Here is a 23,998-nt window from a genome sequence, read left to right on the forward strand (position 1 = left end):
TTTCTTCTCTGGCTAGCGCCCCCTGTGGGTTTGGTTGCCCCTGGGGAAACCCCCAGGAGCCTGGCTCCTAGATCACTATGCAGCTGATAGTGCATAGGATAGCTGATAGGAGCCCCATGGTCTCCGCACTGGACTAAGGGACCAGCCTGAAGAAAATGGCTTAGGAAGCCCGGCCGGCCCTTGTAATGCCCAAGTAAGCAGTCCTGAGTTCACCTGGAGGGGCACGTGCGCGGGGCAGGCGAGGCGACAGATACCCCACTGCTCACTGGTGCATCTGCAAGCTCTCCCCTTGCACAGACTTGGGGTTCAGACAGGGAGTGACTCTCCTGGGGTCCTACACAATCAAGGCAGGAACACACTGTCCCTTCTCTAAGCAAGCAGCAAGCCTCACCCGGGGCTTCAGCCCCCACGAGTTCTCTTCCAGGGGGCAGGAGACTGTGCGCCCCGCCCCCCTTTCACGAAATGCCTAGCTCAAACCCGCATCAAGCTGTCAGATGGAGGCATCTCCCACTCCGCTGACAGCCACGGGTGACTCATAGCCCACTGAGCATGCCTCATCCAGACCTGCCGAGAGCTACACAGACAGGAATAGGGCCTGTCACCGGCGTGAAGGTGAGGCGCACTGGTGGGTGGCACGTACCCTGTTCTTCCCAGAACTAGCGCAAGGCCCGGACCTCCCAACCTCAGAATGCCTGGTGACAAGCACCACCCAGGGTCCAGATGCCGCTGACCAGCCCCTGCCCAGTTTACCCGACATCCGTAGAGCCCCGAGTCCTGAGTAAAGTCCCCAGGGTCCCCCAGAGGAGCGGTGGGTGCCACCGGCGCTCTTACTTGATCTCTGTGTGGCCCCCGGCCTTGCGCGCAATCTGCACCAGCTCCTTTCCGTACCTCTCCTCCGCCTGGGCCCTGCAAGGACAGAGCAAGCACCGTGTCTCTTCCGCCACTGCCAGCTGCCTATGGCCCCCACACAGGCCTAGGGCCTGAATTCTCCCATCATACTTGCTGGCAAGATGACTGCTGAAAAAGTTGAGCCCCGTCTCCTTCTGAGGATAAATGTCAGTTGAAAACAGGCCTGTCCTAAGGGCGGCTGCCTGGGATGGCGCCCGGAGGAAGCCTGGGCCTAGGGGCCACAGGAGACAACAGACAGCTCTGGCTTGTGTGTGTGAGTGTGTGAGAGTGTGCATGTGAGTGTGCAATGCACCTGTAGAGGTCAAAGGACAGCTTCCCCACCTCCCCCAACCCCCTTTAAGCTTTCTTTCTTTTTTCCTTTTTTTTTTTTTTTTTTTTTTTTTGGTTTTTCCGAGACAGGGTTTCTCTGTGTAGCTTTGCACCTTTCCTGGAACTCACTTGGTAGCCCAGGCTGGCCTTGAACTCACAGAGATCCTCCTGGCTCTGCCTCCCGAGTGCTGGGATTAAAGGCGTGCGCCACCACCGCCCGGCCCCTTTAAGCTTTCATACATGAGTATAGTACACTCTGCAGAGACGCCAGGGTAGCCGGCCCATGAGATTCTGGGATTCTGTCATTGCATCCCCTCTTTCTTTAGGAGGGGATTTGAACTCAGGGCTCCATGCTCGTTTAGCAAGTGATTTACCCACTGGGCCATGTCCTCAGTTTTAGCTCTTGGCTCCGGAAAAGCAGACCCGTACTGAGATCAGTTAGGCTCTAGGGGGCGTAACCACGCCCCTCCCCATCTGCCCTGACCCCGCCAGCCCCGCCCTGCTTACCTCTGTCTGAGCAGCTCTTCCACGTCCTTGCACATCTTCCTGCCATCCAGCAGCCTCTGCAGCAGCACCTCATATCCCGTGTGGGCCGTGAAGTCCCTGCACTGGAACACAGGACGTTCGTGAGAACCCCAGTAGGGCAGCAGGGAGCCTGCTGACCACCTCCCGAGCACAGCCTCTCTCTGGCCTCCATGTCCTGGTCAGGGCCCAGCCTCATGCCGGCGCACAGCACCACCCCATATATGGAAGTTCCAGAACCACAGCTGTCCAGGCTGCTGAGCTTGGCCTCGGGCCTCAAGAGTCTGACACGTTAGCGTCAACCCAAGACAGTGGATGGAAGAGAAGAGGCCCCCACTGAGGCTCCATGAGGACACCCAGACCCCAGATTCTTCCTCATTAAATGCCCAGTGTGGCCCATGCCCTTATGACCTCACGACTTCAGCTAAGTAAGGAAGCCTGTGGAGGAGGCAGATCTGGTGGCTGGTCATAGACCACCAGCTACCGGGCTCAAGTTCGGCTGCATCCCCGGCTGTAATTCATCTCTTAACTAGGGTCAAAGGGCATCTGGGAATTCTGGGAGGCAGCTAACCTTGTACCTAGGCCTTGCCAAGCCAGTCCAGGTGACCCCTGACCCACGTGATTCCCACGTCTCCCACTAGAGGATTCTGAGCATGTCTGAGCCACCAGCATGGGCCCCCGGAGAACAGAAGTAGAATTCAAGGACTACAAGAAGTTCCTGCAACACCCCACACCCGGGCCTCTCACCCGTAGATCTCCTGGCTCCTGTGTGGCTGACTGCAGATGGTAGGGCATGGGTCCTGGAGCAAAGCGGGGCAACTGTCTCCCTCACTGGGGCCTCATCAACCCTCCACCCTTGGGTATTGGGGCAGGAGATTTGGCGCCTACCCTGGGTGTCTCCCTTGTTCCCTCAGATCCTCTCAAGGCCCCACAGACTGAAAGGGACCCCAACTTCCCTGAACATGTCCCCCAAGACCACCCACAGAGCCTGTCAGAGGTCAAGGCGTCTCTCTATGGGTCGGTCATACCTAACCCGACTCCTTCCCAGGCCTCAGGCCCCCCTTCAAGTTCTGAGTGCGTGGTGAGCATGCATGGGGTTGAAAATCAAGAAAAGGGCTAAGGGTATGGCTCAGGGATGTGGTGACTGCCTAGAAGCCCTGGGTTACGTCTCCAGAAAGCGTCCTTCAGGGGCATTTGGTGTGTGCTTCAAGATACACAGAGAATCAGATACTGGGGAAGAGTACAGGGGGCATAAATGCTCCCCCCCCACCCTGTGCACATTCAGCCGACTGGAAGTGTTGAATCTTTCCAAGATTTCAGCCCCTAAGTTCATATCCCTCTCTCTGAGCAGCCTTGCAGGGCCAGGCCCAGCGTCAGCTGCCCAGGGGCCACTGAGCTGTGGATCTAGTCCTCAGCTGGCTATCTGAGACCCCAGCCTGAGACATCTGCCCCTGCAGCCTGCTGCAGGCCCATTGGGGACAGGCATCCCCCCCCCACACACACACACCCGCCGCAGCCAAGTCTAGGCTGCACCATCCTGAGGCAGGCTCCTATCTTTTAATGTCTTTTAAGGGGAGCTACTTTTTCATGAACTTAGAACACAACTTCCCACTCTTGGCCTCTGCCCTCCCTGTGGACACCCAGGTCAAAGCCTGTAGCAGCATGGGGGAAAAAGTGAGTCAGAAGTCACAGGCCTAACCCCCCCCCTTCTCTGTGGGGGTCACTGATGTTAGCATTCAGGCCACAAAACCACAGACCCCTCAGCGCTTAAGAAACTGAGCCCCGGAGAAGGGAAGGGCCTGCCTGGGGCTATATTACAACTAGAACCTAGACCGTTAGCTTCCTCCATTGTGCCTCTGAGGAAGACTTGTTGGAAGGGCTAATGGTCTGAGTTTCCTCTCCCGATGCCCAGGCCTGAGGCTCTAGGGCGCTCTTTCTGTCCTGAGTCCCAGAGTAGAAAAGGAAAACCCACCAGACTCACATGGGCCATGCTGGAGGACATGAAAGGCAGCAGCTCGGGCCTCTAGCCCAGGTCTTCGGGAACGCGTCTCCCCAGCACCCGCCGCAGCAGGCTGGAGACTCCCAGGCAGCCCCTGGACGCTGCAGTGGCATCAGGCAGAATGAGCCACAGTCACAAGTGACCCAGCTGTTCTAAGGAAGTGTCTAGCCCCCCCAGGCTGCCTGCCTTGCCTTCCTTCCCTGCCCCCCTCCTTCCCCTCCTCCTCCACCCCCACACCGGCACCTTCTTAGCAGATTCACTGCTCAGAAGGGAGGGATTGCAGAAAGGAACCTCTCAATCACATCTATCCACCATCTATCCAAGGCGGACTCACCCAGGGCTGCCTTTCCTTCCCTCCGCTTCCCTCATATCCTCCTGTCCACCCTTAGCCTACCAACCGAATCCCGACCGTGATCGTACTTTAAAGCATGAAAATGGAGCCCCGCCTGGGGCTGGAGAGACGGCTCAGTGGTTAAGAGCACTGGCTACTCCTGCCGAGGACCAAGTTGCGTGCCCAGCACCCGCGTCAGGTGCCTCCCAACCTCCTGCAACTTCAGCTCCAGGGGATCTGGCACCCTCTCTCAGCCTCTGCAAGCACCCACATGCACATGTGCACATACATATAAATAATGAGACAGATCTCTTGAGAAAACGAAACCCTTCCTTCATCCACTACAACCTGCTAGGCATTTGCCGGAGAAGGGCTTTGGAGCTGTGAATGGGGACCTTCTGAGCCCTAGGCAGCACTCCAGGACCTAAGCCATCCCCAGGAGACAGCCCTCCAGGGGCCATGACCTCAGCTTCCCTGGCTGGAGGACAGCCTGACTTCGATTATCAGCAGCCAGCCAACACGGAGGCCTCACAACATTTACCGTCACCCCCTCTTTGTACCGTTCCCTGCTCTGGCTGAGCCTTCGCGGGCTCCCTAGTCACTTTCGGTTTTCTTCAGAAGTCACAATTCTAGACAACTGAGCTGTGCAGTATCAGTCTTCTGCTGGCCTGGCTGTGCTGGACCCACTGACATGAGGCATGAAAATCATGCCTGTCTAGGCCACTCACTAGTCACAACCCGGAGGCCTGTCCCGCACAAAGCACTGTTCTTCACCTGAGCCTTCATAAGTGTCGTTTGAGTGACCTTTTACCTCAAGAAGCTAAAAATTTCCTCAGACAAGCTAGCACCCCCACTTCCTAGCCCAGAAGAACCGTAAAGTTCGCACTCATGCAGACCACGTGACTTCTAGTCCCGTTCCCCATACCTTGGACCATCCTTCTTCCTAGCTCTGTGAGAAGCCCCCGAGTCCTGTCCTGGGGGCAAGTGGACTTGGAGCTCAGTCCCCCTGTGAATTTACTCTTACATGAGTTTCCGTGGCTGGGATACTGGACAGTGAGGAAAGAGCCTGGCAGTAAGTAGCAAGCTCTCTCTCTGTTTGTTGAGCATCTACCACACACTATTCCAGAACATCCCAGCCTTTGCTGCTGGAAACACCAAGATGCAGCAAGGGGGAGACGGGACTGAGTCTGCCCGGAGAGGGCAGACTGCCCGGAGGGGGCAGACTGCCCGGAGAGGGGGGGGGCTGCCCGGAGAGGGTGGACTGCCCGGAGAGGGGGGGCTGCCCGGAGAGGGGGGGCTGCCCAGAGAGGGCGGACTGCCCGAGGCAGCACAGCAGAACCTGGAGGGTTCTAGGTTGGCTGGGCCCCAGAGCCACAGCCCCACAGACATTCAGTAGACCAAGGCCACTGAGCTATCCAGCCCAGAAATGATTTCACCTTGAAGCATTACAAAAATGACTTTAAAAAAGACAGCTTTTGGTGTGGCTCAAAGCAAAACCCTGTGCAGAAGGTGTGGGGTGTAGACAGCTTTGGGGTTAGAGTTGGTTCACATGGTAAAGCGCTGGCTTTGCAAAAATGAGGATTGGGCTTGGTCTCTGGCACCCACATAAAAACAGCCGAGTGTGGTGGCACGCATCTGGAACCGTGGATTTGGGAGGCAGAGACAGGCAGGTCTCTGGGGCGTGCTAGCCAGCCAGCCTCGCTGAATTAGTGAGCTCCAAGTTCCAGAAAGAGGCTGTCTCAATCAACAAGGTGGATGACTCCCGAGGAAGGGCATCTGAAGTAATACTCTGGCCTCTGCTAACACACACACTCTTTCTCTCTCTCTCTCTCTCTCTCTCTCTCTCTCTCTCTCTCTCTCTCTCTCTCTCTCATATGCATGCACACTCACACACTCTCTTTCTCTCTCACACACATGCATGCACACATTCACACTCACACACATACATACATACACACACACTCCCTCTTTCTCACACACATACATACTCTCTTTCACACACACATACATACTCTCTCAGGCACACACACTCTCACACACACATATACATACATACACACTCTCACACACAAACACACACACACAATCTTTCTTACACATATACATACACACTCACACTCTCACACACATGCATACACATACACACTCTCACATACTCTCTCACACATACACATGCACTCTTTCTCACACACATATACATATACTCCCTCACACACACAACTCTCTCACACATACATATACACATGCACTCTTTCTCACTCACATACATACACACACTATCTCACACACACTCTTTCACACATACATATATACATATACTCTCTCATACACACACTTTCACACACATACATACATACACTCTCTCTCTCTCTCTCACACACACACACACACACACACACACACTCTCATGCACGCACGCATGCACATGTGATAACTTTCGAGGCTGTACATGGTGATACAATGCCTGTAATCTCAGTTCTTGAGAGACTGGGGTAAGAGAAATATGAGGTCAAGTCTGGCCTGGGCTGTGGAGTGAGATTCTGTCTCAAAAAATCAAAACAAACTACAACAAAATATAAGCAAACTAATGCCCAGAACCCAAGTCAGAACAAAAGATACCTTTGGAAAATGATGACTCAAATTGTCTCCACCTCAAAACGAGGCCATATTTTAGGATTTAATACATGTGTCCTGGACTCAGGGTGTGCCAGGCTGGTCCATGCAACACCACCTAGAGAAAAAAACCACCAGAAAGCAGCCGGAAGTCACATCCAGCCTGGTGGCCTGGGAGCCACTCATGTCAGGCCAGGGTCCTGGATGTTTAGCAGACATGGTCCCTCCACCCAGGAGGCCCACATGAACCAGATGTGGGATCAGCTTTGCCATGTGGTTTGTGGCCACTCAGCCCCAGGGGACCAACCCAGGCCTCCAGGAGGATGGGCCCAGGAAATCTGAGGGCAGAAAGATGAATCCTCCTGCCTCAGCCTTGAGGGAGTAGAGGAGAAATCCAGGTGCCTTGCTGTGCAAGGGTGGCCTGCTGAGTCCTCTGGGGGTTCCCAGTGTTCTATTTCAGGCCTGGCTGTAGGTGCCCCACTGCCTGAGAGAAGAAACAGCCTCCATTTCCACCACCACTTCCTCCTTTCTCTGCTCATATCACTCTCAGTGGCTATGAGGGTTGGCCACACGGACCAGGCCCCCGAACAAGAAACTTGCACCTTCAAAGGGCCTGCTTTCTTTACCCAGGATGCGTGGGCAGGAGGCTTTCTGTAGGCTAGACCCACTCAGGGTGCTGGAGGTCAGTACTAGGTTCCCAATCCTGCTCAAGAAAACAGAAGGAATTCCACAGGGTAGATGTGGCTCACCCAACACACATGTGTGCTATGGCCCTGGCTGTTCTCAGCTCCCACTTCCTTCCCTGTGGAAATGACCTCACAGTTCTTACTAGGTAGCATCGATCTGAGAAACACATGAACTAGGGTGGCCATGGAGGACAGCAAACCCAGATCAGAGCTGGTCCTGACGCAGGCCCTGGGATCCAGATTATGATTTCCTTCTGAGTTTACTGATAAGGAAAATGGGACCTGGACAGGTCGCATGACCTGCAGGACATAGCCAGAACTTGAGCTCAGAGAGCCCAGACCAGGAGCATGGTCCTAAGCCTCCATTACTCCATCTGTTTACCAGAACCCATTCTCAGGACCCACCACCACAATGGCAGCTTCCTAGGCCTACCCTACCAGCTAGATAATACCCTGTTCCCCTCCACCAGAGAGAATCTTTCATCTACCAAAGCCCTGTGGCCTGGCTGGGGAAAATGAGTCATTCTGCCCTTCCCCCACGCCAGATCCACTTGAAGTGGGCTGCGGGGGTTGGGGGAGCCATTATCAAAGGTTCCCTTGAATAGAATTCCAGAACGAAAAACATGGAGGACAGATCATTTCTAGCCTTCAGGGGAGGCCTGGGTTTTGGTCTCCGTTTTCATGTGCCAGGAATAAAGCTGGGCAGTCAAGCTGAAGTCACCTCTCTCTCGCCTTCCAGACCATGGAGGCTACACCGTGACTCTGGGCAGCTCTCCAGCAGGGTGCTACCGTGAGTCTGAGCGTTGGCATCATGCCGACCAGTGGTTTCCTCTGCCCTAGCAATTCAGGACGGGGTGTGGCTGCTGACAGAGTGGAGCCTAGAGTGGGAGTGTTCAGCATGTCTAAGAACCACACTGGAATTTTACTTGGGGGGGGGGGGGGCTGAAGAGATGATGAGTCAGCAGTTAAGAACACTGGCTGCTTTTCCAGAGGCCTGGGTTCAGTTCCCAGCACCCACATGGCAGCTCACAACCACTCGTAACTCCAGTTCCAAGGGATCTGTCCCCTCTTCCACCGGAGGCTCCCTGTGCAAAGCTACGAGAGCAGGAACTTCGGACGACATTAGACGGTAAGATTGGGCCTGCCTGGGTTCTATTTGAAAATGGCTAGAAAAGCCCCAGCAGGTGCCCAAGTGTTGGGTAATGAGGTCTGCAAGTTGAAACCCTTACTAGTCTCTCATGGGCTCTTCATTTTTTTAAAGGCTTAAAAAAACAAAACAAAACAAAAAACAAAAAAAAAAAATTTTATTGGTGGGAGTGGAGTCGGAGCTGAGCAATTAGTCCTCTGCCTGTCACACTCTGGCCAGCCCTCTGCTCACTGACCGGCAAGCAGCAGCGTGGCTGGCTGCTGCCGCCTCCCCTTCCTCAGCCATCGGACGGCAGGGACTCTGCCTCCTCTGTGCCTGCCTTTGCTCCGTCACTAGCAACTGCTTTCCTGTTGCCTGCCTCCTGTGGTCTGAGAAACCCAACCGCAAAGGCTACTGGGGAACCTGACACAGAAAACACAATGCCCTAGAGACTGTCAACTCCAGGAAGGTGGCAGGCCTGTGGCTTGGCTCCCTGTAGGGCCTGGTACTCAGAGCCTGTGCTTGCCAGAGCTCAACCATGCGCCTAATGACGGGCCAGAGAAGTACCTAGGGACTCTTCCAGAGGAAGTCACTCTGTGACTGCTGCTGGTGTGGGGCCCCAGGAGGGGACCAGCCCAATTGCTTGTGGATTTAATGAGTCATCACTCACCACCCTTAAACAGCTAGCCCCCCTCTTTCTGGCAACAGTGTTCTGAGGCTGGTATTGTTGATACCCACTGTACACATAGCGAGGATAAGTGAATGGGCAGTAAGCAAGCTTTTCTATTGCCCCCGTAATTACCCTGAGTTGGGGCTCACTCCCACACTGATTGGTTAATTATGGAAGGTAAGGACTTAAATACTCAGGTCTGACTTGGATGGACAGACAGACAGATGGATTGATGGACAATGGATGGCTAGAGGCATCAGTGAGTGTGCCAATCACTAGCCTAGAGAGTCTGGAGGGAAGGATGTGTTGGGAGAGGTTCATAAACTCAAGGTCTAGAGGAATGCTGCCCTACCTATAGATTTTGTGGGGCCATCGGGGCCAGGAGGAATATCAGTGGTTGGCTTTTCCAGCTGCCCAAGCCTTGATCGCTGAGGCAGAGACAGAAGAGCCAGTTCCAGGTTAGTTCACGGGAGAATTTCCACGAGAGGAGTCGTCTTGGAAATAAGTGCAGGGCAGTGCAAGGATAGATGGAGAGTGCCCGTGGCCGGTGATGCGCCAGCAGGCCAGGAATCGCCCAGAGAGGACTCAAGCTCAGGGCACCCGTTCGTCTAGATGTTTCGTGTCCAGGTACCTCTGGCGCAGGGGCCTGAAGGGCCCTGTACAAACAGACACGTGTGTCGGGGAGCAGTGCTTTGTGGCTTTTCTGAGATGGCTCAGGCTGGGAGTGGGAGAGAGGATCAATAAAGAAAGCAAAGGCAAGCCAGGCGGTGGCGGCGCACGCCTTTAATCCCAGCACTCGGGAGGCAGAGGCAGGTGGATCTCTGTGAGTTCGAGGCCAGCCTGGGCTACCAAGTGAGTTCCAGGAAAAAAAAAAAAAGAAAGCAAAGGCAAATTTACTTTTAGAGAGCACGGCGCAGTCATGGGGACAGATGAGCATACACCAACGTTGTCAGAGGGAGACTGCCCCCGTATGAAAGCATTTACGAGGCCAAGCGACCGAGCTTCATGATTATGGGGAGTTCAAATGTTACAGACCAAGGGCAAGTCATCCTGGGCTACTTTTAGTCCCTCTGAAAGCCATTCACTACCCAGCCCTCTATCCAACCTTGTGACTGAGAGCCTTTAAAGGGTACACCTGGCAGGCCACTAGCGTCCACCGATCCCAAAGCCAGGAATGCCGCCAGACAGCATCTAAAACCCATGTCGGCTTGCCTTGCCTTCTTTGCTGTGACTCACCTGCCTGTGGTCCCCACCAATGCATTTGGTAAATGCCTCGATGTATGAGATCCTTTGTTCTATAACTAATACGTGTGTGTGTGTGTGTGTGTGTGTGTATGTGTGTGTGTGTGTGTTAAACCCAGCACTGTTTGCAGTATAAAACACTTCCACGTGGACCATATTTTGGGGGGCAACTTGTCCTGGGGCCATTGTCATTCATATTTGGCTTAAGAATAAACTCTTAACCCCTCTCAGGTGAGAGCTGCTCTATGTCCAGCTGGGCCAACTAGAGCTTAAGGCTGGAAAGAAGTTTCTAGAACCTTCCACCAGAACCTTCCACCAGCTTGCAGTCTAAATGCTTCCTCTGGCCTTGCAGGGCCCTTCCCTTGCATTGCTGACCTGCCAGGATCCTGGGACGTGTAGGTCCACACCGGGCTCCAAAGTACAGGGAGCTACAGGGATGTGGATGATGGCTACCTTGTAGCCTCTGGGAGCCCAACAGAGAGAACTCTGTGAGTATTCAAGCCTTTCCAGGAATCACTTGAAGAGACAACGAGTGTGGAAGTGGGCCTACTGAGCATGAATTGGTACACACTGTGGTAGTGGTCCCGAGGGTATGGGAAGTGGGTATGAAAGAGGTTACATCATGTTGGGTGAGCACACCTGCTTTTGAATAAGGTTTAGCTGGTTGGCAAGCTTTATGCTTTTAAATGGCTAGGCATGGTGGCACACACCTTTAATTTCAACATTTAGGAGGCAAAAGCAGATAGATCTCTTGTGTTCAAGGTCAGTCTGAGACCCCATCTCGAAAGAACAAAATGAAATGGGTCTCAGTTGTGAGGAAGGAAAGGCGCCCTGCCGTGGTCCTTGAGAGACCCTGTTCTGTGAGGTCTTGCTGTCTCCCACCTACTCTGTCTTGTCTAAAGGTTCAACTCAACCTCTACTTCTGTCTCCTGGTTCATGAAACCAAAGTGTTAGAAATGGGGAAGGGTGTGAGTCACCGGGGAAAGAACACCTTGCAGGCAGAGCCCAAGATGGAAATGAATCCCTTGGGGGATGGAGTCTATAGCGCTTATGTCCACTTTCAAGGTAGCAGCCAACAGAGCCATCATGGAGGAGGAGGGAAGGAAGAAGGAGGCAGGGTGGGGACAGACAGACAGAGTCTGAAGAAGTGGCCTGCAGCTGGCCAGGCCAGAATCATATCAGACAAAGTGAGGCACTGAAGCATCCCAAGGAACACAAAGAGAGAGATTCCAAATCAGGAAGAGGAAGCCAGTGGCATGGGGGACCCGGTGGGGTGCAGACCAGCATGAGTCAGGTGCTCTTGCCACAGGATCCCCTCCAGTCCTCACAGAGCCTGCAAAGTCAGTGCTGTGTCTGTGGGTCTGTCACACAATGGTGTGACTGTCCCCATAGCAGGGTCAGCCAGCCTAGTGGCACACGTCCATGGAGCCCCTGTCACGTGGATTCAGCCGTCCGTCCAGGGCTTACCCAGGGTCCCACAGAGAGTAAGGGCGGAGAGCAGATGCCTCGGGTGAGGGTGCGTGAATAAAGAGGTGGGAGCTGAGGTAGTGAATGCAGAGGCAGGAAGGAAGCCTCCCCTGACCCCAAGACCAGGAGGAGACACAAACCTCTATAACAACCTGAAGGGTCCCAGGCTGTCTCCAAAGGATGGACAGACGCTGCTCACAGCACACCCTTAGCTGGGCCACACAGGACTCCTTCCTGTAGCCTGTGAGGGACTCCTCCACCCGGAACCAGGCACGCAAGGCTCATTGTCCCTGTAAGTGCCGTCCCCAGGTATCACAGCCTCTCCCCTTACTGCCAGAGAATGTTTCAGGAGAGCATTGTCCTGAGAGGGAATTCCAGCAATGGACCCAGAAGAGCTGAGCATGGGGTTCTGGTCCTGGTCAGTCCCACTTAACGCAGACATAACCTTGGGCTAGTCACTTAACCCCTAGTGCTGAGACCACTGCCTGGGTAAAGCAGGACAAACATCGTGAAGTGACTCATGAAGGAACCTGGACATTCAGTGAGCTTCTGGAAAATGGTGCCTGTTGTGGTCAGCACATACTGACTAAAAGACAACCAAAAAGGAAATTGAAAAGGAGAACTGGGGTTGGAGTCTCACAGTGATACTTATCTGGGTCTCAATATTTCCATCTGGAAACTGGGTGAATACATACACCTCGTGCTCTGCAGGGCTGCTGTAGGATATCCTGCTTTGTGGCTGTGAATTGCAGGGGGGTGTTGGGTTTTCTCAAAAGACAGAAATGAGCTACTGGACCTGTAGGGTAGTCCATGCCTGTCCCACTCGGTCTGGAAAAAGCCTTTCAGACTATTCTGCATTCTCAGTAGGGTCTGGACTCAGAGTGGATCCCTGTTCCGGCTGAGCCGTCCCGAGGCTCAGAGCTAGCCAGGCTCTGCACCTTCCGTGACTGTGTGTGAGGCCCCTTTCCTTGTTAAGGTTTGTGTGTCTCCTAGTCTAGTCTAGCCACAGAAGTTGATTTATATCCACATCCTTTCTAGACAAGAAACCAGAGATGCAGGAAGCTGAAGGGCTCCCAGGACCCCCCATGAACAGAGATTTGCAGTAGGGCAGCTCTTGAGTTCTAAGGGCAGAGCGAGAGGAAAAAGATGGCACTCTCTAAGAAAAGGACGCTGTCAGAGCTGGGACTTTGCTTTGCCCTGCAAAACAGAGCCAGTAAGTATTTGCATAGAGCCACACCTTGGGAAAATTTGTCTCTAAACAGCAAGAGCTTCCTTCCCCTTGGGCCCCGGAAGCTGGGCAGGCTGAGGGCTCCTGCACATTCATTGTTTAGCAGATCCTTCTCCGGCCAGGGAGATAGTTCAGGTGGTAAAGCACACTCTAATCTGAGCACTGGAGGACTAGAGATGGTGAATCCCGGGAGCCTGCTAGTCAGCCAGCTCAGTCCAATCAGTGAGCTGTTAGAAGGTCCTTACCCAAACAAACAAACAAACGAGGTAGTTAGGAACTCCTGAGGCACACGCACACACATGCATGCATGCTTGCACACATGTGCACCTGTATACACACACACACACACACACACACACACACACTGGCATGCACACATGTACACCTGTACACACAAGTGTACACACACACACACACATTTCCTCTCAATCTCTGTATACAAACTCCTTCCTCTAAGGCTGGGAATTATCTGAAGGCTGGGTGGAAATTCCCACAGGCTGGTGGAAGATCCTGCCTCTCACTCAGCCCCGGCCGGAGCCACACACTCAGTTCTTTGTCTCCAGCGTCACCTTCCACTCATCTCTGCATCAAAGTGGGAGCCATCACAGGTACTCCTGACACAGCCCCTCCCCTTCTCGCCACGCTGAGCTGGGCAGACGCCACCCATCCCCCATCCCACTTGATCCAGCGGTCATGCAGCTCCAGGAATGTGGTCTACACTTTGTGAGGCTCCCCCTGCTCACCTCGCCCCTGCTCACCTCACCCCTGCTCACCTCACCCCTGCTCACCCCACCCCTGCTCACCCTACCCCTGCTCACCCCACCCCTGCTCACCTCATCCCTGCTCACCTCACCCCTGCTCACCTCACCCCTGCTCACCTCCCCTAACCTTGCTTGCTTCAGCTGTCCTCAGCTGCCCTTCCTATCCTCTGTGGTCTGGAGACCCGGCGTCTGGAGAACAGGCTCTGAGCTAGTGCAAGGACAGGTCTTGAGAGGATACCAAGAAAAGAACACCATTTGCTTCCAAGGCTGTGGTCCTGGAAGCAAGTCAGAAGGCCAGATTTTCACAGTCTTCACAGCTTCAGGCAGGCAGAGGTCACAGTAGTATCGATTCCCTTCAGGCTTACCATGGTCCATGGAGGAGGGCAGTGAGTGGGCTGCCAAGCTTCCCCCAGACCCTCCCTTGAAGAGTGTTGAGAGTATCTGGAGCATGAAGCGGGGGCTGGAAATCAAGAGCCTGACAAAAAGACAGAGGAGGGCACCACCAAGAAGAGTCAACCACTATGGGGTCTCCCTAGTGCACCCAGGGTGGGGATGCAATGGGAACTTGTTGAGTGGGTAGCCTAACCAGACAAGGTAACCAAAGGAAGGCCCAGACCTCAGTTTCTTTATATTAAATGAGAACAAAATTCCCTACCAAACACCCCAACCAGCCAAAACCATCTCGAAAAAGAACACTTTGAAGAGTCATACTCCTTGATTCCAGACTTTACTAGAGAGCTAGAGTAATCAGAGCACAGTACTGGCCCAAAGGCAGACTCACAGAACAACAGACGACAGAGCTCGGAAACAGAGGCTGGAGGGGTTGTTCAGTGGTTAAGAGCACTGGCTGCTCTTCTAGAAGACCCAGGTTTGAGGCCCAGCACCCACATGATAGCTCACAACCATCCGTAATTTGAGTTCTAGAGGATCCAATGGCCTCTTCTGGCCTCTGCAGGCACAGGTGATGCAGACATACATGTAGGCGGGACACCACCCACACACATTAAAAAAAATTAAAGAGCCCAGAAATAACCCTCACATCTAAAATCAATTGATTTTTAAAGATTTATTTTGTGTGGTATATGTGTGTGTGTGTGTGTGTGTCTGTGCGTGTGCGCGCCACATGTGTGTGGGTCCCCTTAGAGGACAGGAGAGGCCATCAGGTTCCTCAGAGCTGGAGTTAAAGGTGGTTGTGAGCCACCTGATCTGGGTGCTGGGATCTGAACTTCAATCCTCTGGAGGAGAGAGTCCCATCAACCAGTGAACAATTTCTCCAGCCCCTGGTCAACTGACTTTGCATGGGTGCCAGGAACATTCAGTTGGGAAATGACAGTCTTTTTCACAAACACTGCTGGGAAAGCTAGATACGCATGTGTAAAAGAATGAAGTCAGACCCTTACCTTATACTATGTGCAAAGACCAACACGAAATGTGTCAATAACACAAGCACAAAACCTATCGCTATAAAAATCTGTAAAGAAGATCTACGAACGAGGAAAGCTTCCCGACACTGAGGCTAACAATGCCATCCTGAGTACGACACTATGACCAAACATCACAAATACAGGTGTGCTGTGCCTGACTACAGAGTAAACATCTGTGCATCAGAGGACGTCGAGAGACTAGAAAGACAATTTACAGACTAGAATGGAAGATTCGAAAATCACATACCGACTGAGTAAACACCACCCATCTAGAATACGTAAGGAACTCAACAACGAGATGAATGACACGATTCGAAAATGGGCAAAGGTCTTGAGCAGACGTTTCTCCAAAGAAGATACACCAATGAGCAATGAGCGCAGGAATAGATGCCCTACGTTATTAGTCATCAGGGAACTGCAAATAAAAACCACACTAAGATACCACTTCATGCCTATGAGGATTGCCATGACTCAAAAAGAAAAAAAAGAAATCAAGCCCCAGCAGAGACGGAAAAATCAGCACCTTCCCCATGGCTGAGGGAACACAAAATGAGTCAGTCTGTATGAAAACCAGCTTGTCAGGATGTTGATGGTGTGGGGTCAAGTGCAGGGGTAAAGCACTTAGGCCCTGAGTTTGATCCCAACATTGGGGGCAGAAAGTTAAACATGGCCATTACCATGCAGCCCAGGAACTCCAATTCTAGGTCTGCACTGAATGAAAAGCAGCATTAACCATGATGGCTGAAAGGAAGGACACAGACAGGTATCCATCGATGAGAGTGAATGCCAGACCAGGCACACGCTCGCTCTGTCTGAATTATGAAGAAATAGTGCTGTCTTTTCTATCCAGTGGTCAATAAAACAAAATTCCACCAAAAAAATGTTTTTAAAAAGAAGCTACTTGGTAGAATTTCAAATTCCTCCAGAGCCAGTACTTCTTGAAATCAAAATATGTGCTCAGAGTTACTCTTTTTGCTAAAAATTGCATTCTGCTTACAGCTGCGCTGTTTTAAATCAGCCAATTGTACAAGAAAGTGAGTCCAAGCTCAGAGCACTCGGAGTGTGTGAGGCACAGGACCCCTTTGCTTTAGGAATAAAAACCCAGCAGGGCCGGCTGTGGGCATGCTTGCCTGCTCAAGTGGGCACAGAGCCTCTTCTGCAGAACTCAAACTTTCTGCTTTATCAAAACACTTCCGATTGTGTCATTTTCCCGAGACTCCAGACCCTTTTCTCTCACTGTGATGGAACACAATTGTGCCATACAAGAAGAGAGAATTCCTGATAGATGCCACAGCGTGAATGAGCCTCACAGATGTTATGCCAAGTCTATTACACCAGACAGAGAAGAATAAATATGGTAGGGCTCTGCGTGTATAAATGTGGGTACCCAGACCAGTCAAATTCACAGAGGTAGACAGCAGAGCTGGGTGTGGTGAGCACAGCTACAATTGCATCGTTTAGAGGTAGAGGCAGAGTTCAAGGGCTGTATAGGAAGACCCTGTCTCAAACCAAACAAACTCGACTGGAAGGAACAGAGCAGGAGGCGGTGATAGATGCAGATCTGTGAGAGAGTACCTGCTTTGCACATGCAAGGCCTTAGGCTCAATCCCCAGAGCCCAGCCCTCCTGCCCCTACCCCAGCACACACACATGCCGAATAGAGATGAAATGGGATGAGGAGAGAATGTTGTGGTTTAGAAGACAAATTTTATCCAAAGACCTACATGTCAAAGGCTTGGCTGCCAGCCTGTAGCACTACTAGAGGGTGGCAGAGCCCTTAGAAGGTGGTCCTAATGGAAGGAAGTGATGTCTGCTCTTGAGGAAGGTACTGGGACCCAGCTTCCCTCCATCTCTCCCCTCCCTCTTCCTCTCTCTTCCCCTTCCACTTGCCTCTTCCCTGTCCCCATCCCTTCTCCCTCTCTTCCCCACCTTCCTTCTTGGGTCCCATAAGGTGAGCAGCTTTGCTTGCCCGATCTTCTGCCTCACTACGGGCTAATGCAATGGGTCCAAGTAACCATTTGAAACCGTGAGCCAAAGAGACCTTCCCTCTTAATAAGCTGATTCCCCAGGGATCATGTCACAGCCCTGGAAAGCAAACAGAGCAGGATGCAAGGGAATTACATCATTTAGAGGGAGCAGTTTCTGTTCAGATGATAAACAATTCTAGAAACACTGAATGTGCTTAATATCACTGACTGACACACTTAATACTGGTAAAATTGTCAGTTCTATGCTACACATATTTACCACAAAAACCCAATACACAGACACCAAACCTTCAAGCTCACCTGCTTCTCAGGTGAGTCAAGGGAGCCATGCAAATGATAAAGGCTGAATGAGTGCCCCATCAGCCACAGGACTCGTCACTACAGCTACAGCTACAGCGGTATTCCGGCACGGCCACACATTTAAGGTCGGCTCCACCCCCAGAAAATTTGACCTAATTTGTCTGGAGCCAGGCACTGGGGTTTTTGAGAGCTCTGACCCTGCTCTAGCTCTGATCTTATCTCCTCTGGCTGCTTCAGTTCTTCCTTCTGGCCGCACATAGTCCTCCCCGTGGTCCGTTGAACCTAGCAAGCTGATACCTGCCTCAAACCATTACTCTCTCCCCCCACCCCCACCCCGTGGTTCCATTTCCCATTCCTGTCACTGCAGCTGAGAAGCCCTGGGTCCCTTTTGGCACCCCATCCTCACACTGGTGGCGAATCTCTGGGGCTATCACCTAATAGTGGCTGCCCTGCCTATCGGCCCCATCACCCATTGCTCAAGAGGTAAGGCATTATCACACACCACCCCTTCCAGAACTCCAAAGGGTTCTTTAACACTAGCAGCAGCCGAGCCCCACTTGGGTCCAAGTTCCTAGTCTTGTTTCCCCAGCCTGCTTCCTCCTTGCGCAGCTAGACTAGGAACGTAAGACTCTTCAATAATACTGTAAGTTCATTCTGAAAAGCTGAAAATAAGGATTTTTGGAAGTTTCACAATGAAGAAAAGATAGCATTTAAGTGGATACAAATTATACAATGTTATCAACCCATTTCATGATGCCCCATTAATGTGTACAGTTCTTGGGTGTGTGCGCATTTTCCTGTACATGGAGGCCAGAGGTCAACTTAGGGTCTTCCTCAGCTGTTCACTTTATTTTTGGCTGGGTCCCTCACTGAACCTGGAGCTCATCCATTCAGCTGTGCTGACTGGCCAGGGAGCTTCAGGGATCCACCTGCCTGCACCCTCCCAGTGCCAGGGTTACAGGTACCTGCTGTCTGGCTTTTACAGAGGTGCTGGGCATCCAAACTCAGGCTCGCATGCTTGCCCAGCAGGTACCTTACCAATGGAACTATCTCCCCAACTCGGTTGTTAGGTGGCAGTTAATGTAGTTTGTTTTTGTTGTTTTGCTTTTTTTCGAGACAGGGTTTCTCTGTGTAACAGTCCTGGTTGTCGCTTTGTAGACCAGGCTGGCCTTGAACTCAGAGATCTGCCTGCTTCTGCCTCCCAAGTGCTAGGATTTTTTAATTTTGAGACAGAATCTTGCTATATTGCCCAGGCTAATCTTGAATTCATGATTCTTTTATTTCAGCCTCCCCAGTGCTTGGATTACAGTTATGTGTGCTCCTGCCCTCCCCAACCTATGCCTAATTGAAAAAAAAAATCATTAAAAAAAGGAATAACAATCTCATGAGACCATTAGTGTAATTGAGGGAGAGGACATGGGTCATCTTGTGATTTAAAACTAAAGAGACAACTCTCTGGTGGTAGAATGTAATTTTTGGACATAGTTAAAGAAGCATTCTAGGAAGATTTATGTTCAAGAGACATGAAAGCAGTTATAAATCTTGAGACCCATTCTGGCCCAGGTCACTATGGTCCCCTACCACTGCCGAGAACCTCCCCTTCCTCCAAGCCGGTTTGTAGGTGATAGTGACTCATAGCTCCAAAACAGGTAAGTAAAGTGGGGTTCAGAAAGAGAAATGACTGTCTCCAAGCCCACCCAGCAAGTGGGGGTGAAGCCAGGCAAGGCGTCAGGAAAGCCTGTTCCCCTGGAAATCTGGAAGTCAGAAACCACGGAGCCTGTGAGGGAGTGGCCTTCCCAGAGGGTAGCGGCTCAAAGTCAAGGCATGTTCAGCTTCCCCATTAAGTTCCTTCCCCTGGAGTGCTTTCCGGTGCCAGCCAGCTCAGGCGGGCGAGGTGGGAGGGCAGTCCAGCTGTAGGCTGCAACCACAGACCATTTAGCACCAGAGGAAGCAGCCACCAAAGGAAAGGGGCAGAGAAGGCAGAAGGAAGTGTCTCTGTCCCCGCTTAGGGATGGAAGCCTTTCACAATCCAGCGGGGCTCCCCTGCTGTCAGCTGCTTTGCACAATGTCCACGGCGCCCTCTCCTCTTTCTACACCTCTGCTCTGCCCATCTCCTAGCTCCCAAATCCTCCCCACCCCCTAATATCCAAGCAAGCACTGTGCCCCCTGCCCAAGCCTCCCAGGGCTGCTCTAGCTCTATGCAGATGCCAGAAGAGCCAGGGCAATGTTTGAGTTTCTAAAGTGCAGAGCAGGTCATCAAGAAGCGCCTTCACATTTTCTCCAGAGAGTAGATCCTGCAGCCAGAACACCCTGGAGTGGCTATAGGCAGGCACTGCAAAAAATGGAGCCAAGCCGGGTGGCGGTGGCATACACCTTCAATCCCAGCACTCGGGAGGCAGAGGCAGGTGGATCTCTGTGAGTTCGAGGCCAGCCTGGTCTACAGAGTTCCAGGACTGTCAGAGCTACACAGAGAAATCCTGTCTTGAAAAACCAAAAAAAAAAAACCAAAAAACAAAACAAAACCAACCAACCAACCAAAACAAACAACAACAAAAAGCGGACCCAGGACAGCTGCAAACCTCTGCGGTCTCCTAACCCTTCAGACAGCTGGTCATGCCAGCTGAATGAGCACAGCCGTGCCAAGTTGCTGGTCTCTGGCTGCCCTCATGCACAGCCTTTGGAAGAGGTAATGCTATCAAACCACAAACTTGGCCTTCAAATAACTTCTGGGCTCGAAAGCAGGAATTACTTGGTTTTGTTTTAAATGTCGTGTGTGTGTGTGTGTGTGTGTGTGTGTGTGTGTGTGTGTGTGTGTGTGTGAGAGAGAGAGAGAGAGAGAGAGAGAGAGAGAGAGAGAGAGAGAGAGAGAGAGAGAGAGAGACGTATGTCCTCTATATTTACTTGCAAAAAGTACTACCCTCTATTCCATTGGGATGAGAAAAAGTGGAGAAAATCGGCCTCTACCAAATCCACAGAAACCAATATTAACATGGGTGGGGGCATGTTAATGTAGGAGTCATCCCACTCAGATTATAACTGAACCAAGAACCAACGAGCTTAGAAGCCAAGAGCAGAGGGCACTGAGCTGCCTGTGCCCTGGCTCCCACCATGGAGCTAGGAAGCCACTGACTAGATCTCCCTGCAGGCTAGAGTGGAGGACACATGTGGAGCAGCCATCTTGGTGCTAGTACAAAGGGGCGCTGCTCTGTTCCTGTAGGGATGACTTCGGCAGCCGAGACCGAGAAAAATCTTCTTGGAAACTGAAACGAACATTCTCCTTTTCATTTTGATTTGTTTAATTCATTGAGTGTTAAATTGGCATGGTTCAAAACTCAGTGGTGGATACATTTATATTATGAAAATGCTCACAGCCACCTAGTCCGGTCCCTCATCACTTTCTTTATTCTTATGCTTCCAGCAGCTAACTGCATTCATGCATCCCCTGGGAAGCCCTCAGAGAGTCTGGCTGTGAAGACGTGCTTATGCTGGTGTCTACTGAGCCCCAACTTTTCACAACAGGTTGCACATGAGGCCCACAGCATCCTGCACACACACACACACACACACACACACACACACACACACACACACACTAACTATATATATATAGATATATAGTTTTATATATACATATGTATGTATGTATGTATGTATGTATGTATCACATTTTACAGGCCTTGTGGCTTCCCAGCCCCTGGCTCACATGGAGCCACTGGCCACTGATCCTAAGGTAATGAGGTCCTGCCCGGCTCCAAGTCCTTCCTCAAGGCTTTATTGGCTTAGTTTGTCCCCCACAGGCCCATACCTTTCCAAGTCACTTGGATCTGCCCTGCTGCCCTCCTCCTTAGCCAGAGGATTTTATGAGGTCCAAAAGCAGCTGCTCACCCCAACAGGAAGGGGCTGACTCACTCTATTTTATTTTAAACAAATTTATTTTACATCACGGGCTGTAGTTACCCCTCCCTCCTCTCCTCCCAGGCCCTCCCCCAATTCTTTCTCTGCTCCCACCCCCGACCCCACCCCAATTCACTCCCACTCTGTTTCTGTTTAGGAAAGGGCAGGTCTCCCATGAGTATCAACAAAACACAGCATGTCAAGTTGCAATAAGACGAAACAACTCCCCATGTATTAAGTCTGGGCAAAGCAACCCAGTATAAGGAGTAGCTGATCCATTCTTTAAAGCAGAGGTTTGTCTCAGACATCTATCCCCAGGAAATAATCCCCAAGTGAAAAATCTTTATATTCAAAGATCAATCCCTTGTATCACTGGCCAGAATAACAACTCGCAGCAACCTAAGAGTTCAACACTAGGGGACTGGATAAGTAAATTATAGCCTGTCCACCAAATCCAAAAGCTGAAGAACTGTGTTGCTATTCACTATGGTCGCTGTTGAATTTGAGGAAGGCTCAGTTGTATCCACAGGTTCATGCTAAAAAAGGTCATACCACAATGTGAATATTCCTAACATAACTGAATTGTATAATTTAAAAAATGGTTAAGATGAGCCGGGCAGTGGTGGTCCACGCCTTTAATCCCAGCACTCAGGAGGCAGAGGCAGGTCGATCTCTGAGTTTGAGGCCAGCCTGGTCTACGGAACGACTTGCAGGACAGCCAGGGCTACAGTACTGGGGGAAGGAGAGTTAAGATGACTAATAGATGGGGTCAGTTGAATTTTTCCCTGCCCCGCCAGTCAGATGTCTACAGGGAAATGCAGCCTTTTGGTATCGTGGCCACCACCCATCAGCCAGCTGCTGGTAGTTTGTGGACAACCATTAGGCTCAGGTTTTGCTGCCAGATTCACAAAATGTAGTTCAGCCTGGCTCCACCATCCCCTGCAGTCTCTGGGTTATGTATAATAGCATTCAGCTTCCCACTGGCTCCTCCATGCTCAGATTAGCCACAGTGATCCCAACTTTTGCTTCATGGCCTCTCATTTTTGTGGTGTGGAGAGGGGTCTCACTGTGTAGTCAGACTGGACTCAGACTCCTTATGTAGTCCACAGTAATCAAACACTCACAGTCCTCCTGCCTCAGCCTCCCAAGTACATCATTGTGAAGAGAATCCAGACTCTGAGATGAGCAGATTGTGATATGCTTGATTCGTATTTGGCCAACTGTGTGGCACAGTAGATTGGGAAACGATGCTTTCGGTTCCCTTTATTATGAATATCAGAACAATTTCCTGTTAAGTAACACACGTTTTGAATTTTTGTCTCAGTGGTTTTATACAAATATCCAAGGACAAATTCTTCAACTGACTGCTACATCCGAGAGGCTAGTATCCAATTGATGTATTTTATACGTGTATTTTACCACAGTTTAAAATAAAAATTTAAATAGTAGAAACAGAAAAAGAGAGACTACAAAATTATGCACCTAGTTTGCCTTATGTAAACTAAATCATATATGGCAAAACAGTACTGCTTGTGTGGTGTGGTGAAAGGTACTCTTCCCTAATTTTTTTCTCAATTCCCAGTTTCCTTTTTGGGTCTTATATTCATTGATTTTATGTTTTGTTTTTGTTTTAAGAAGACATACTCAAAGCTTTAACAGCCCAGGGCAGACTGTCAACAGCATGGCAAATGGTAAACGATCTTGGCACTGCGGTAGACCGGTCCTAGAGAGAGGACAAGAGGTTTTAGGCCACACTGATGTGGGGCCCCTTGGTTTTCCTCTCTCAGCCTAAATGGGGAAACTCAGAGTCTCGGGACTGGGAAGGGGAAGAGGCACCTGCAGCTAAGGGGACACACAGGGAAGGGACAGGCCCAGCCTTGAAGGATGAGATATGATAATGTGCTAGAGGGAAAAGCTCATCTGTGTCCCTTTGCTCCCAAATGAGAGGTGAGGGCCCATGTCAGCATACAGGCCTCAGCCTCTTTTGCTCTTTTCAACTATCCCCGAAGAGATCAGATGGAGCTCACGAAAATCTGGCTCAGAAATAGATTTTCTCTCTTAGAACAATACCCAAGAATTCCTTTGCAAAGGCCATTGGCTGTGCAGGTCCCAGTGCGCAGAGAGGCCAGGGAGGGAAGTCACTGCTGTTTGAAAAGATACCCTGCCTGGCCCAGTCATTTGGGGCCCTCAGGCTCTCCAAGTGGACTGCGACATCCTTGAAGGCAAGATAATCTTATTCAGCTAGATGTGGAAATAAAACTCAAGGGTCTGTCTTAGATCATTTAGCACAGAATTCTACTCCAAAACTATCTGTAGGGGCTGATGAGATGGTTCAGTGAGTAAGGGTAACTACTGCCGAGCCTGGGGACCCGAATTTGATCCCCACCTCTGTGGTGGAAGAAAGAGAAATAACTCCTGTAAGATGTCCTGTGACCTACACTGGCATGCCATGGTGGGTGAGCCCTTCTATAAATTAAAATGTAATTTTGAGAAACACACACAGAACACAGAAAAGGAAACCAAAGGAAAA

The 23,998-nt window shown here is 51.3% G+C and overlaps 1 protein-coding gene across 4 annotated transcripts in view; it reads right to left on the reverse strand.

The window, feature by feature from the left end:
* Pstpip1 (proline-serine-threonine phosphatase interacting protein 1) overlaps window positions 1–23,998 on the reverse strand; it is a 42,717-nt gene that overhangs the window by 13,300 nt on the left and 5,419 nt on the right. The window contains exons 1-3 of one of the 4 annotated variants that reach the window (XM_037207481.1): window positions 3,713–3,858; window positions 1,726–1,826; window positions 832–906 (exon numbers count right to left, since the gene is read on the reverse strand). In XM_037207481.1, the coding sequence (XP_037063376.1) occupies window positions 832–906; window positions 1,726–1,826; window positions 3,713–3,742 (206 nt within the window). In that variant the 5' untranslated portion in view covers window positions 3,743–3,858. Of the gene's footprint in view, window positions 1–831; window positions 907–1,725; window positions 1,827–3,712; window positions 3,859–23,998 lie in introns of those variants that run through there. The other 3 variants (XM_028865036.2, XM_028865037.2, XM_028865035.2) reach the window with 3 other exon arrangements.

Source organism: Peromyscus leucopus, chromosome 7 (assembly GCF_004664715.2).
Source record: "Peromyscus leucopus breed LL Stock chromosome 7, UCI_PerLeu_2.1, whole genome shotgun sequence".
Lineage (NCBI taxonomy): Eukaryota > Metazoa > Chordata > Mammalia > Rodentia > Cricetidae > Peromyscus > Peromyscus leucopus.